The sequence below is a fragment of the Eleutherodactylus coqui genome, chromosome 4 (genome assembly GCF_035609145.1).
Source record: "Eleutherodactylus coqui strain aEleCoq1 chromosome 4, aEleCoq1.hap1, whole genome shotgun sequence".
In the NCBI taxonomy this organism is placed as follows: Eukaryota; Metazoa; Chordata; class Amphibia; order Anura; family Eleutherodactylidae; genus Eleutherodactylus; species Eleutherodactylus coqui.
Window position 1 is genome coordinate 1,163,087 of NC_089840.1, and position 12,680 is coordinate 1,175,766.

At 49.2% G+C, this 12,680-nt stretch overlaps 1 protein-coding gene across 1 annotated transcript in view; it reads left to right on the top strand.

The window, feature by feature from the left end:
* DSCAM (DS cell adhesion molecule) overlaps positions 1-12,680 on the top strand; it is a 740,634-nt gene that overhangs the window by 473,278 nt on the left and 254,676 nt on the right. The window contains exons 22-23 of the mRNA XM_066598936.1: positions 5,345-5,462; positions 9,093-9,256. Coding sequence (XP_066455033.1) covers positions 5,345-5,462; positions 9,093-9,256 — 282 coding nt within the window. The remainder of the gene's footprint in view (positions 1-5,344; positions 5,463-9,092; positions 9,257-12,680) is intronic.

Consider the following 12,680-nt stretch of genomic DNA (forward strand, 5'->3'; position numbering starts at 1 on the left):
GGCGGCTGCGGTGTGTCTCCACCATTGTAGGCGGCTGCGGTGTGTCTCCACCATTGTAGGCGGCTGCGGTGTGTCTCCACCATTGTAGGCGGCTGCGGTGTGTCTCCACCATTGTAGGCGGCTGCGTCGTGTCTCCACCATTGTAGGCGGCTGCGTCGTGTCTCCACCATTGTAGGCGGCTGCGGTGTGTCTCCACCATTGTAGGCGGGTGCGGTGTGTCTCCACCATTGTAGGCGGCTGCGGTGTGTCTCCACCATTGTAGGCGGCTGCGGTGTGTCTCCACCATTGTAGGTGGCCATGGTGTATCTCCACCATTGTAGGGGGTGCGCGGTGTGTCTCCACCCTTGTAGGGGGCCTCGGTGTGTCTCCACCATTGTAGGGGGCCGCGGTGTGTCTCCACCCTTGTAGGGGGCGTGCGGTGTGTCTCCACCCTTGTAGGGGGCGTGCGGTGTGTCTCCACCCTTGTAGGGGGCGTGCGGTGTGTCTCCACCATTGTAGGGGGCGCGCGGTGTGTCTTTACCATTGTAGGGGGTGCGCGGTGTGTCTCCACCATTGTAGGGGGCCGCGGTGTGTCTCCACCATTGCAGGGGGCCGCGGTGTGTCTCCACCATTGTAGGGGGCCGCAGTGTGTTTCCACCATTGTAGGGGGCCGCGGTGTGTCTCCACCATTGTAGGGGGCTGCGGTGTGTCTCCACCATTGTAGGCGGCCGCGGTGTGTATCCACCATTGTAGGGGACCGCGGTGTATCTCCACCATTGTAGGGGGTGCGTGGTGTGTCTCCACCATTGTATGGTGGGTGCGTTGTGTCTCCACCATTGTATGGTGGGTGCGTTGTGTCTCCACCATTGTATGGTGGGTGCGTTGTGTCTCCACCATTGTATGGTGGGTGTGGTGTGTCTCCACCATTGTATGGTGGGTGCGGTGTGTCTCCACCATTGTATGGTGGGTGCGGTGTGTCTCCACCATTGTATGGTGGGTGCAGTGTGTCTCCACCAAAGTAGGGGGCCGCAGTGAGTCTCCACCATTGTAGATGGCGCGGTGTCTCCACCATTGTAGGGGGCGTGCGGTGTGTCTCCACCATTGTAGGGGGGGGGAGCAGAGTGTCTCCACCTTTGTAGAGGGGGCCTAATGTGTCTCCACAATTGTAGGCGGCGCACGGTGTGTCTCCACCATTGTAGGGGGCCGCGGTGTGTCTCCACCATTGTAGGGGGCCGCGGTGTGTCTCCACCATTGTAGGCGGCACGCGGTGTGTCTCCACCATTGTAGGGGGCCGCGGTGTGTCTCCACCATTGTAGGGTGCCGCGGTGTGTCTCCACTATTGTAGGCAGCTGTAGTGTGTCTCCACCATTGTAGGCGACGCGTGGTGTGTCTCCACCATAGTAGGTGGCCAAGGTGTATCTCCACCATTGCAGGGGCCGCGGTGTGTCTCCACCATTGTAGGGGGCCACGGTGTGTCTCCACCATTGTAGGCGGCTGCGGTGTGTCTCCACCATTGTAGGCGGCTGCAGTGTGTCTCCACCATTGTAGGCGGCTGCGGTGTGTCTCCACCATTGTAGGCGGCTGCGGTGTGTCTCCACCATTGTAGGGGGGGTGAGGTGTGTCTCCACCATTGTAGGGGGGGGGGGGGGGGCGAGGTGTGTCTCCACCATTGTAGGTAGGGCGAGGTGTGTCTCCACTATTGTAAGGGGTGCACGGTGTGTCTCCACCATTGTACGGGGTGCGCGGTGTGTCTCCACCATTGTACGGGGTGCGCGGTGTGTCTACACCATTGTAGGGGGTGCGCGGTGTGTCTCCACCATTGTTGGGGGTGCGCGGTGTGTCTTCACCATTGTAGGGGGTGCACGGTGTGTCTCCACCAGTGTAGGGGGTGCGCGGTGTGTCTCCACCATTGTAGGGGGTGCGCGGTGTGTCTCCACCATTGTAGGGGGACGCGGTGTGTCTCCACCATTGCAGGGGGCCGCGGTGTGTCTCCACCATTGTAGGGGGCCGCAGTGTGTTTCCACCATTGTAGGGGGGCGCGGTGTGTCTCCACCATTGTAGGGGGCTGCGGTGTGTCTCCACCATTGTAGGCGGCCGCCGTGTGTATCCACCATTGTAGGGGACCGCGGTGTATCTCCACCATTGTAGGGGGTGCGTGGTGTGTCTCCACCATTGTATGGTGGGTGCGTTGTGTCTCCACCATTGTATGGTGGGTGCGTTGTGTCTCCACCATTGTATGGTGGGTGCGTTGTGTCTCCACCATTGTATGGTGGGTGCGGTGTGTCTCCACCATTGTATGGTGGGTGCGTTGTGTCTCCACCATTGTATGGTGGGTGCGTTGTGTCTCCACCATTGTATGGTGGGTGCGTTGTGTCTCCACCATTGTATGGTGGGTGCGTTGTGTCTCCACCATTGTATGGTGGGTGCGTTGTGTCTCCACCATTGTATGGTGGGTGCGTTGTGTCTCCACCATTGTATGGTGGGTGCAGTGTGTCTCCACCAAAGTAGGGGGCCGCGGTGAGTCTCCACCATTGTAGATGGCGCGGTGTCTCCACCATTGTAGGGGGCGTGCGGTGTGTCTCCACCATTGTAGGGTGGGTGTGGTGTGTGTCCACCATTCTAGGGGGCACGCAGTGTGTCTCCACCATTGTAGGGGGGGGAGCAGAGTGTCTCCACCTTTGTAGAGGGGGCCTAATGTGTCTCCACAATTGTAGGCGGCGCACGGTGTGTCTCCACCATTGTAGGGGGCCGCGGTGTGTCTCCACCATTGTAGGCGGCACGCGGTGTGTCTCCACCATTGTAGGGGACCGCGGTGTGTCTCCACCATTGTAGGGGACCGCGGTGTGTCTCCACCATTGTAGGGTGCCGCGGTGTGTCTCCACTATTGTAGGCAGCTGCAGTGTGTCTCCACCATTGTAGGCGACGCGTGGTGTGTCTCCACCATAATAGGTGGCCACGGTGTATCTCCACCATTGCAGGGGCCGCGGTGTGTCTCCACCATTGTAGGGGGCCACGGTGTGTCTCCACTATTGTAGGCGGCTGCAGTGTGTCTCCACCATTGTAGGCGGCTGCAGTGTGTCTCCACCATTGTAGGCGGCTGCAGTGTGTCTCCACCATTGTAGGCGGCTGTGGTGTGTCTCCACCATTGTAGGGGGGGTGAGGTGTGTCTCCACCATTGTAGGGGGGGGGGGGCGAGGTGTGTCTCCACCATTGTAGGTAGGGCGAGGTGAGTCTCCACTATTGTAAGGGGTGCGCGGTGTGTCTCCACCATTGTAGGCGGCACGCGGTGTGTCTCCACCATTGTAGGCGACGCGTGGTGTGTCTCCACCATAGTAGGTGGCCACGGTGTATCTCCACCATTGCAGGGGCCGCGGTGTGTCTCCACCATTGTAGGGGGCCACGGTGTGTCTTCACCATTGTAGGCGGCTGCAGTGTGTCTCCACCATTGTAGGCGGCTGCAGTGTGTCTCCACCATTGTACGGGGTGTGCGGTGTGTCTACACCATTGTAGGGGGTGCGCGGTGTGTCTCCACCATTGTAGGGGGTGCGCGGTGTGTCTTCACCATTGTAGGGGGTGCACGGTGTGTCTCCACCAGTGTAGGGGGTGCGCGGTGTGTCTCCACCATTGTAGGGGGTGCGCGGTGTGTCTCCTCCATTGTAGGGGGTGTGCGGTTTGTCTCCACTATTGTATGGTGGGTGCGATGTGTTTCCACCATTGTAGGGGGCCGCGGTGTGTCTCCACCATTGTAGGGGGCCGCGGTGTGTCTCCACCATTGCAGGGGGCCGCGGTGTGTCTCCACCATTGTAGGGGGCCGCGTTGTGTTTCCACCATTGTAGGGGGGCGCGGTGTGTCTCCACCATTGTAGGGGGCTGCGGTGTGTCTCCACCATTGTAGGCGGCCGCCGTGTGTATCCACCATTGTAGGGGACCGCGGTGTATCTCCACCATTGTAGGGGGTGCGTGGTGTGTCTCCACCATTGTATGGTGGGTGCGTTGTGTCTCCACCATTGTATGGTGGGTGCGTTGTGTCTCCACCATTGTATGGTGGGTGCGGTGTGTCTCCACCATTGTATGGTGGGTGCGGTGTGTCTCCACCATTGTATGGTGGGTGCGTTGTGTCTCCACCATTGTATGGTGGGTGCGTTGTGTCTCCACCATTGTATGGTGGGTGCGTTGTGTCTCCACCATTGTATGGTGGGTGCGTTGTGTCTCCACCATTGTATGGTGGGTGCGTTGTGTCTCCACCATTGTATGGTGGGTGCGTTGTGTCTCCACCATTGTATGGTGGGTGCAGTGTGTCTCCACCAAAGTAGGGGGCCGCGGTGAGTCTCCACCATTGTAGATGGCGCGGTGTCTCCACCATTGTAGGGGGCGTGCGGTGTGTCTCCACCATTGTAGGGTGGGTGTGGTGTGTGTCCACCATTCTAGGGGGCACGCAGTGTGTCTCCACCATTGTAGGGGGGGGAGCAGAGTGTCTCCACCTTTGTAGAGGGGGCCTAATGTGTCTCCACAATTGTAGGCGGCGCACGGTGTGTCTCCACCATTGTAGGGGGCCGCGGTGTGTCTCCACCATTGTAGGCGGCACGCGGTGTGTCTCCACCATTGTAGGGGACCGCGGTGTGTCTCCACCATTGTAGGGTGCCGCGGTGTGTCTCCACTATTGTAGGCAGCTGCAGTGTGTCTCCACCATTGTAGGCGACGCGTGGTGTGTCTCCACCATAATAGGTGGCCACGGTGTATCTCCACCATTGCAGGGGCCGCGGTGTGTCTCCACCATTGTAGGGGGCCACGGTGTGTCTCCACTATTGTAGGCGGCTGCAGTGTGTCTCCACCATTGTAGGCGGCTGCAGTGTGTCTCCACCATTGTAGGCGGCTGCAGTGTGTCTCCACCATTGTAGGCGGCTGTGGTGTGTCTCCACCATTGTAGGCGGCTGTGGTGTGTCTCAACCATTGTAGGGGGGGGCGAGGTGTGTCTCCACCATTGTAGGGGGGGCAAGGTGTGTCTCCACCATTGTAGGGGGGGCGAGGTGTGTCTCCACCATTGTAGGTGGGGCGAGGTGTGTCTCCACCATTGTAGGGGGGGGGGGGGCGAGGTGTGTCTCCACCATTGTAGTGGGGGTGGGTGTGTCTCCACCATTGTAAGCGGCACGCGGTGTGTCTCCACCATTGTAAGCGGCACGCGGTGTGTCTCCACCATTATAGGGGGGGTGAGGTGTGTGTCCACCATTGTAGGGGGCCGCGGTGTGTCTCCACCATTGTAGCCCCCCCCCCACCCCCACCCTTCCCCTTGGTCTCCCTGTATGAATGCAAACTGTAGAAGAGGCCATAAAACAACAGCAGCATTAACGTCCTATTTTCCTCCATAGCTCCTGCTCGAATTTTAACCTTCAGCGGCACTGTGACCACCCCATGGATGAGGGATATCGTCCTTCCCTGCAAAGCCGTCGGAGACCCTTCCCCTACAATCAAATGGATGAAAGAAAGGTAACCAGCAACCAAATGTGCAAAAGCAGATTCCACCTCACCCCAGACCAAACCGGTAGAAGTATCGCTAGGGGTCCCATGGATATCACAGTAGTATCAGAAGTGCTGGTAACTTTGTGTATTCACAGATACATTACATAGAGGGCAAGAGATCGGTCGGCTGCCAGTCCTGCTGGTGGGATCAGTGCAGGAGTCCCGAGGGTTTGATGGACATCTTCGTAGGGTGCAGCATAGGCTTAGAAGGTTCCCTGGGAAATAAGCTGATGAGAAAGTTACCCCAGCGATCGACTGTAACCCTTGGGGATACCTGCCAACAAGCACCTCTAGAGAGTCCATCAAGGAGTTGTCCATGTAATACCGGGCAAGTCCTCCAGAGGCAGAGACGCTCTTTGTAACGGCTGTCCACCGTGTCCAAGAGATAGGCACTCTGCCAAGAACTAAGAGCAAGGAGCACACGAGAGGCGGCTGGAGATGTTCCCATCGGTTGCCTGTTTACACTCGTTAGTGCTGCAGCCAGTAGAGTGCAACCTGTGTGCCCCAATAAGGACTCCTATGTAGAGCACTGAATGGTGGTGCCTGGGCCATGCCTGACCTCACACAACATGTGACGACAAGGGGGATGTCTTCACCAACGTGGGCAGCATGGGGGGCAATCTACTATTAAAAAAGGTCTCTGGCAGGGTTTATACAAGAGTAAGGAAAAAGGGAATCCCCCCATCCCCCAAGAAATCTGCACAATGAGCTGCTGCAGACGTGGTGTCAGTGATGCCGCGTTACTTCAGCGTCTGTCTCCTTTAAGGCAGCTGCGGCATGAGGACAGATGGCGCCATTCATCTGCTGGAGCGCAGCAGATATGATGGATGAGCGGCATATGGCATATAGCTGGAAGAGGTTCTGCAGAGTCATGACTCTTTATCTCCTTCTAAGATGTAATGAACATTTCAGGAGGAGCTGCAGAAGAAACAAATTATCGCTTGTTTTAACCCTTGCCTGCTGGCTGGCATCTTAATGGGCAGCATTTACTTGGTCATCTGCAGATGGACGTTGCGCCACCTGCTGGAAGATGAGCGGATTACAAACTCTTCAGTGTAATTTTGCTCTTGCAGTAAATGTAACTTGCGATGAGAGAAGATCTGCAGGCTGTACTCTTGTGGTGTGAACGCGCCTCTGGCATACTGGCGTGTCTGCTCCCGTGTTAATTCCTAGACAGCACACGGACCCACCGCAGCCCGCGGGGCAAAGCGCGCTGCCATCTCATCACATGTCCTATTCTTGTCTGGATCACCAGTGCATGTCAATGTGTGGGCCGTCTGTAGGGCACGGATAACCATAGGTTGTCGGATGTGAGGCCAAGTGCGCCGGAGGGCAAAGGAAAAAACCCATACCTCTGTTAAGTCAAGAGGCAGTAAATGCGGCTGCGATGGGCTCCCGGTGTGATGGGCCACGACTCTCACTGAGAGTCCTTGCAGGGACCCCTCTCTCCGCAGGTCCTACATCATCAGCAAGTAAGATTGTAACGAATCATCCAAGGATCCAAGTATGGAGGTGCAGCGCTCCGTGACAAGATGGTGACTACTGATCCTGGATGAGGCTACAGCGCTGATGGCGGGGCTCACACAAGATTTCATCAGACCTTTGTGACAGTACTGCGGCAGCCACAAGGGAGCGCATAGAGCCGGCTTCCACACACAGTGGATTATCCAGCTTACACCTGCCTGTCGTGGCCGGATCATAGACGTTTAACCCTGTAGATGTCAAGGCCAGTAGCATCCGTGGCATCTAAGCAGTGGTTACGCAGTGAGATGGAGGCTACTTCTGTCCACTGGTCAACATGATCAGAGAGCCAGGCGTTTTTCGTCAAGCCTAAGAGCGGGCTATTCCGGTCAGATAGAGTCCCCGTCCTCACAGCTGTCGGTGCGCATTACAGCGCAGCCTGGCCGCTCGCTTCCTGTAATCCCATCACAGGGAAAAATATCACGTTATTTACCCAGAAAAAAAATAGCATTTTTTTGGTAAACTCGTCTCCCAGATAGATGGAATAAAAAGTGATCGCAGAGCGGTCTGTAGCGCTAGATGTTGGCAATGAAACCGCGGTCTGTCCTGCAAACACACCGCCCCCGCTGACGGGGAAGTGAGAGCCATCCCTCAGAATACAGAAAAGGAATACATTTTTTTGAAGAAAAGCTGGTAAAACATTAAAAAACAAGACGATATAAATGTTGCCTCTTGCTGAGTGGCCGGCTGGGAGCGAGTGCCAGCTCTTCTGCCCAGAGCTCTAAAAACAAAACCCCATGAAGCTAATGGGCAGCTTTGTTTCCATTCCATTTTGATACATTATATGTACATTTAACTGAGCCACTAAACATACAAGTCGTCCCGCAGCAGAAGGTAAACATGAATCTGCTCTGGCGCCTGGAAGGTGCGGACTAAAAAAGGACAATGGGAAGATGAAAACCATCCGTCTGAAAGAGGTTAAACGGGAGCTGTTGCCGCCGGCCAGGGATGAAATCCTTGAATTCCCTCTCTTTTCGTAATGACAAGTGATCATGGGTGACTGTCGCCCCAACAAGTGATCATGGGTGACTGTCACCCCAACAAGTGATCATGGGTGACTGTCGCCCCAACAAGTGATCATGGGTGACTGTCGCCCCAACAAGTGATCATGGGTGACTGTCGCCCCAACAAGTGATCATGGGTGACTGTCGCCCCAACAAGTGATCATGGGTGACTGTCGCCCCAACAAGTGATCATGGGTGACTGTCATTCCACGTAAGCATGGACCTGACAGTGCAATAAGCAAGAATCCTTCACTTGGCGGAGTAGCTTGGTTCTTAGCTCACCCATAAATGAAGCAACTGTCGAGCCGTTTAAAGAGGCGGTCGCTCACCTATGAATGTGTGGGATCTCCAGTCAGCTCCACCTCCATTCAGTGCCTAGGAGATACGTGTTTGATCCTTGGGGGTCTCACTGTTTGGACCCTTAACAATCCCAACAGGAATAACTCCCGTGATGACTGCATCAGCCATGTGAAACCACCTCTCCATTCAATTCTATGGGATGAAGGAGATTGCTGAGCAAATCCACCTCCAACTGTCCCAGAGAAGTAAATGGAGCCATGTTCAAACATGCCGACCACTAAACCATTCACATGGGGCATTCAGAGGAGCTGTTCTTAGGAATACTGGGGTCCGACAGTCAGACCCCAACGATCAGCAATAAAGGTCTTTGGTGGTAATGCAAACATGTGGAATAGAGGACAAGCAAAACTCAACTTCTCCTATGACAGCTGGTTAGATGTATGGTGGGCTTCACATGTACCAGAAGGGGCACCATTTTACTCTTTACTATGGGGTCTCCATAAACGTGTGGTTCCAAGCAGAGAACTCCATCATGCAAGTAAAAGCATCCTGCGTATATGAGTTTCATACAATTAAGAGTCATGAAACAATGTAATGTCTGAATGTTAGATATAGCTTGGAGGTGACCGCAGATGGCACCGCTCCCCAACATGTGCTCAATGCCACTATTGTTAGGTGGGTAAAAAGCAAAGAGATTCCGTGTGACTCCTCCGCCCCAAAGGATTTTGATTGTAATTCCTTTAATTTATGATTTTTGTTTCCTGTGAGGTAGTAACGGGACACCCAGTCTAGTAACGAATGATGGGCGAAGAAGCGTCTATAGCAATGGAAGCTTTATCATCCGCACAGTGAAAGCAGAGGATTCCGGCTATTACAGTTGTTCTGCCTCAAACACTTGGGGATCGGAAGAGATTGTCCTAAATCTTCAGGTTCAAGGTAAGAAGTTTGTACAAAAATATAACTATTATAATACTGCCCCCATGTACATGAATATAACTACTATAATACTGCCCCCTATGTACAAGAATATAACTACTATAATACTGCCCCCTATATACAAGAATATAACTACTATAATACTGCCCCCTATGTACAAGAATATAACTACTATAATACTGCCTCCTATATACAAGAATATAACTACTATAATACTGCCCCCTATGTACAAGAATATAACTACTATAATACTGCCCCCTATGTACAAGAATATAACTACTATAATACTGCCCCCTATGTACAAGAATATAACTACTATAATACTGCCCCCTATGTACAAGAATATAACTACTATAATACTGCTCCATGTACAAGAATATAACTACTATAATACTGCCCCCTATGTACAAGAATATAACTACTATAATACTGCCCCCTATGTACAAGAATATAACTACTATAATACTACCTCCTATGTACTAGAATATAACTACTATAATACTGCTCCTATGTACAAGAATATAACTACTATAATACTGCCCCTATATACAAGAATATAACTACTATAATACTGCCTCCTATGTACATGAATATAACTACTATAATACTGCCCCCTATGTACAAGAATATAACTACTATAATACTGCCCCCTATGTACAAGAATATAACTACTATAATGCTGCCCCCTATGTACAAGAATATAACTACTATAATACTGCCCCCTATGTACAAGAATAGAACTACTATAATACTGCCTCCTATGTACAAGAATATAACTACTATAATACTGCCTCCTATGTACAAGAATATATCTACTATAATACTGCCCTCTATATACAAGAATATAACTACTATAATACTGCCCCATATGTACAAGAATATAGCTACTATAATACTGCCCCTATGTACAAGAATATAACTACTATAATACTGCCTCCTATGTACAAGAATATATCTACTATAATACTGCCCTCTATATACAAGAATATAACTACTATAATACTGCCCCATATGTACAAGAATATAACTACTATAATACTGCCCCTATGTACAAGAATATAACTACTATAATACTGCCCCTATGTACAAGAATATAACTACTATAATACTGCCTCCTATGTACAAGAATATAACTACTATAATACTGCCCCCTATGTACAAGAATATAACTACTATAATACTGCCCTCTATGTACAAGAATATAACTACTATAATACTGCCTCCTTTGTACAAGACTGTAAATACTATAATACTGCCCCCTAATGTACAAGAATATATCTACTATAATACTGCCCCCTATGTACAAGAATATAACTACTATAATACCGCCCCCTAGGTGTAAGAATATAACTACTATATTATTGCCCCCTATGTACAAGAATATAACTACTATAATACTGCCCCCTATGTACAAGATTATACTTACTATAATACTGCCCCTATGAACAAGAATATAACTACTATAATACTGCCCTCTATGTACAAGACTGTAACTACTATAATACTGCCCCTATGTGCAAGACTGTAACTACTATAATACTGCCCCCTATGTCTAAGAATATAACTACTATAATACTGCCCCCTATGTGTAAGAATATAACTACTATAATACTGCCCCCTATGTGTAAGAATATAACTACTATAATACTGCCCCCTATGTACAAGAATGTGAATACTATTATACTGCTCCTATGTACAAGAATATAACTACTATAATACTGCCTCCTATGTACAAGAATATAACTACTATAATACTGACCCCTATGTACATGAATATAACTACTATAATACTGCCCATATGGACAAGAATATAACTACTATAATACTGCTCCCTATGTACAAGAATATAACTACTATAATACTGCCCTCTATGTACAAGAATATAACTACTATAATACTGCCCCCTATGTACAAGAATATAACTACTATAATACTGCCCCCTATGTACAAGAATATAACTACTATAATGCTGCCCCCTATGTACAAGAATATAACTACTATAATACTGCCCCCTATGTACAAGAATAGAACTACTATAATACTGCCTCCTATGTACAAGAATATAACTACTATAATACTGCCTCCTATGTACAAGAATATATCTACTATAATACTGCCCTCTATATACAAGAATATAACTACTATAATACTGCCCCATATGTACAAGAATATAGCTACTATAATACTGCCCCTATGTACAAGAATATAACTACTATAATACTGCCTCCTATGTACAAGAATATAACTACTATAATACTGCCTCCTATGTACAAGAATATATCTACTATAATACTGCCCTCTATATACAAGAATATAACTACTATAATACTGCCCCATATGTACAAGAATATAACTACTATAATACTGCCCCTATGTACAAGAATATAACTACTATAATACTGCCCCTATGTACAAGAATATAACTACTATAATACTGCCTCCTATGTACAAGAATATAACTACTATAATACTGCCCCCTATGTACAAGAATATAACTACTATAATACTGCTCCCTATGTACAAGAATATAACTACTATAATACTGCCCTCTATGTACAAGAATATAACTACTATAATACTGCCTCCTTTGTACAAGACTGTAAATACTATAATACTGCCCCCTAATGTACAAGAATATATCTACTATAATACTGCCCCCTATGTACAAGAATATAACTACTATAATACCGCCCCCTAGGTGTAAGAATATAACTACTATATTATTGCCCCCTATGTACAAGAATATAACTACTATAATACTGCCCCCTATGTACAAGATTATACTTACTATAATACTGCCCCTATGAACAAGAATATAACTACTATAATACTGCCCTCTATGTACAAGACTGTAACTACTATAATACTGCCCCTATGTGCAAGACTGTAACTACTATAATACTGCCCCCTATGTCTAAGAATATAACTACTATAATACTGCCCCCTATGTGTAAGAATATAACTACTATAATACTGCCCCCTATGTGTAAAAATATAACTACTATAATACTGCCCCCTATGTACAAGAATGTGAATACTATTATACTGCTCCTATGTACAAGAATATAACTACTATAATACTGCCTCCTATGTACAAGAATATAACTACTATAATACTGACCCCTATGTACATGAATATAACTACTATAATACTGCCCATATGGACAAGAATATAACTACTATAATACTGCTCCCTATGTACAAGAATATAACTACTATAATACTGCCCTCTATGTACAAGAATATAACTACTATAATACTGCCTCCTTTGTACAAGACTGTAAATACTATAATACTGCCCCCTAATGTACAAGAATATATCTACTATAATACTGCCCCCTATGTACAAGAATATAACTACTATAATACCGCCCCCTAGGTGTAAGAATATAACTACTATATTATTGCCCCCTATGTACAAGAA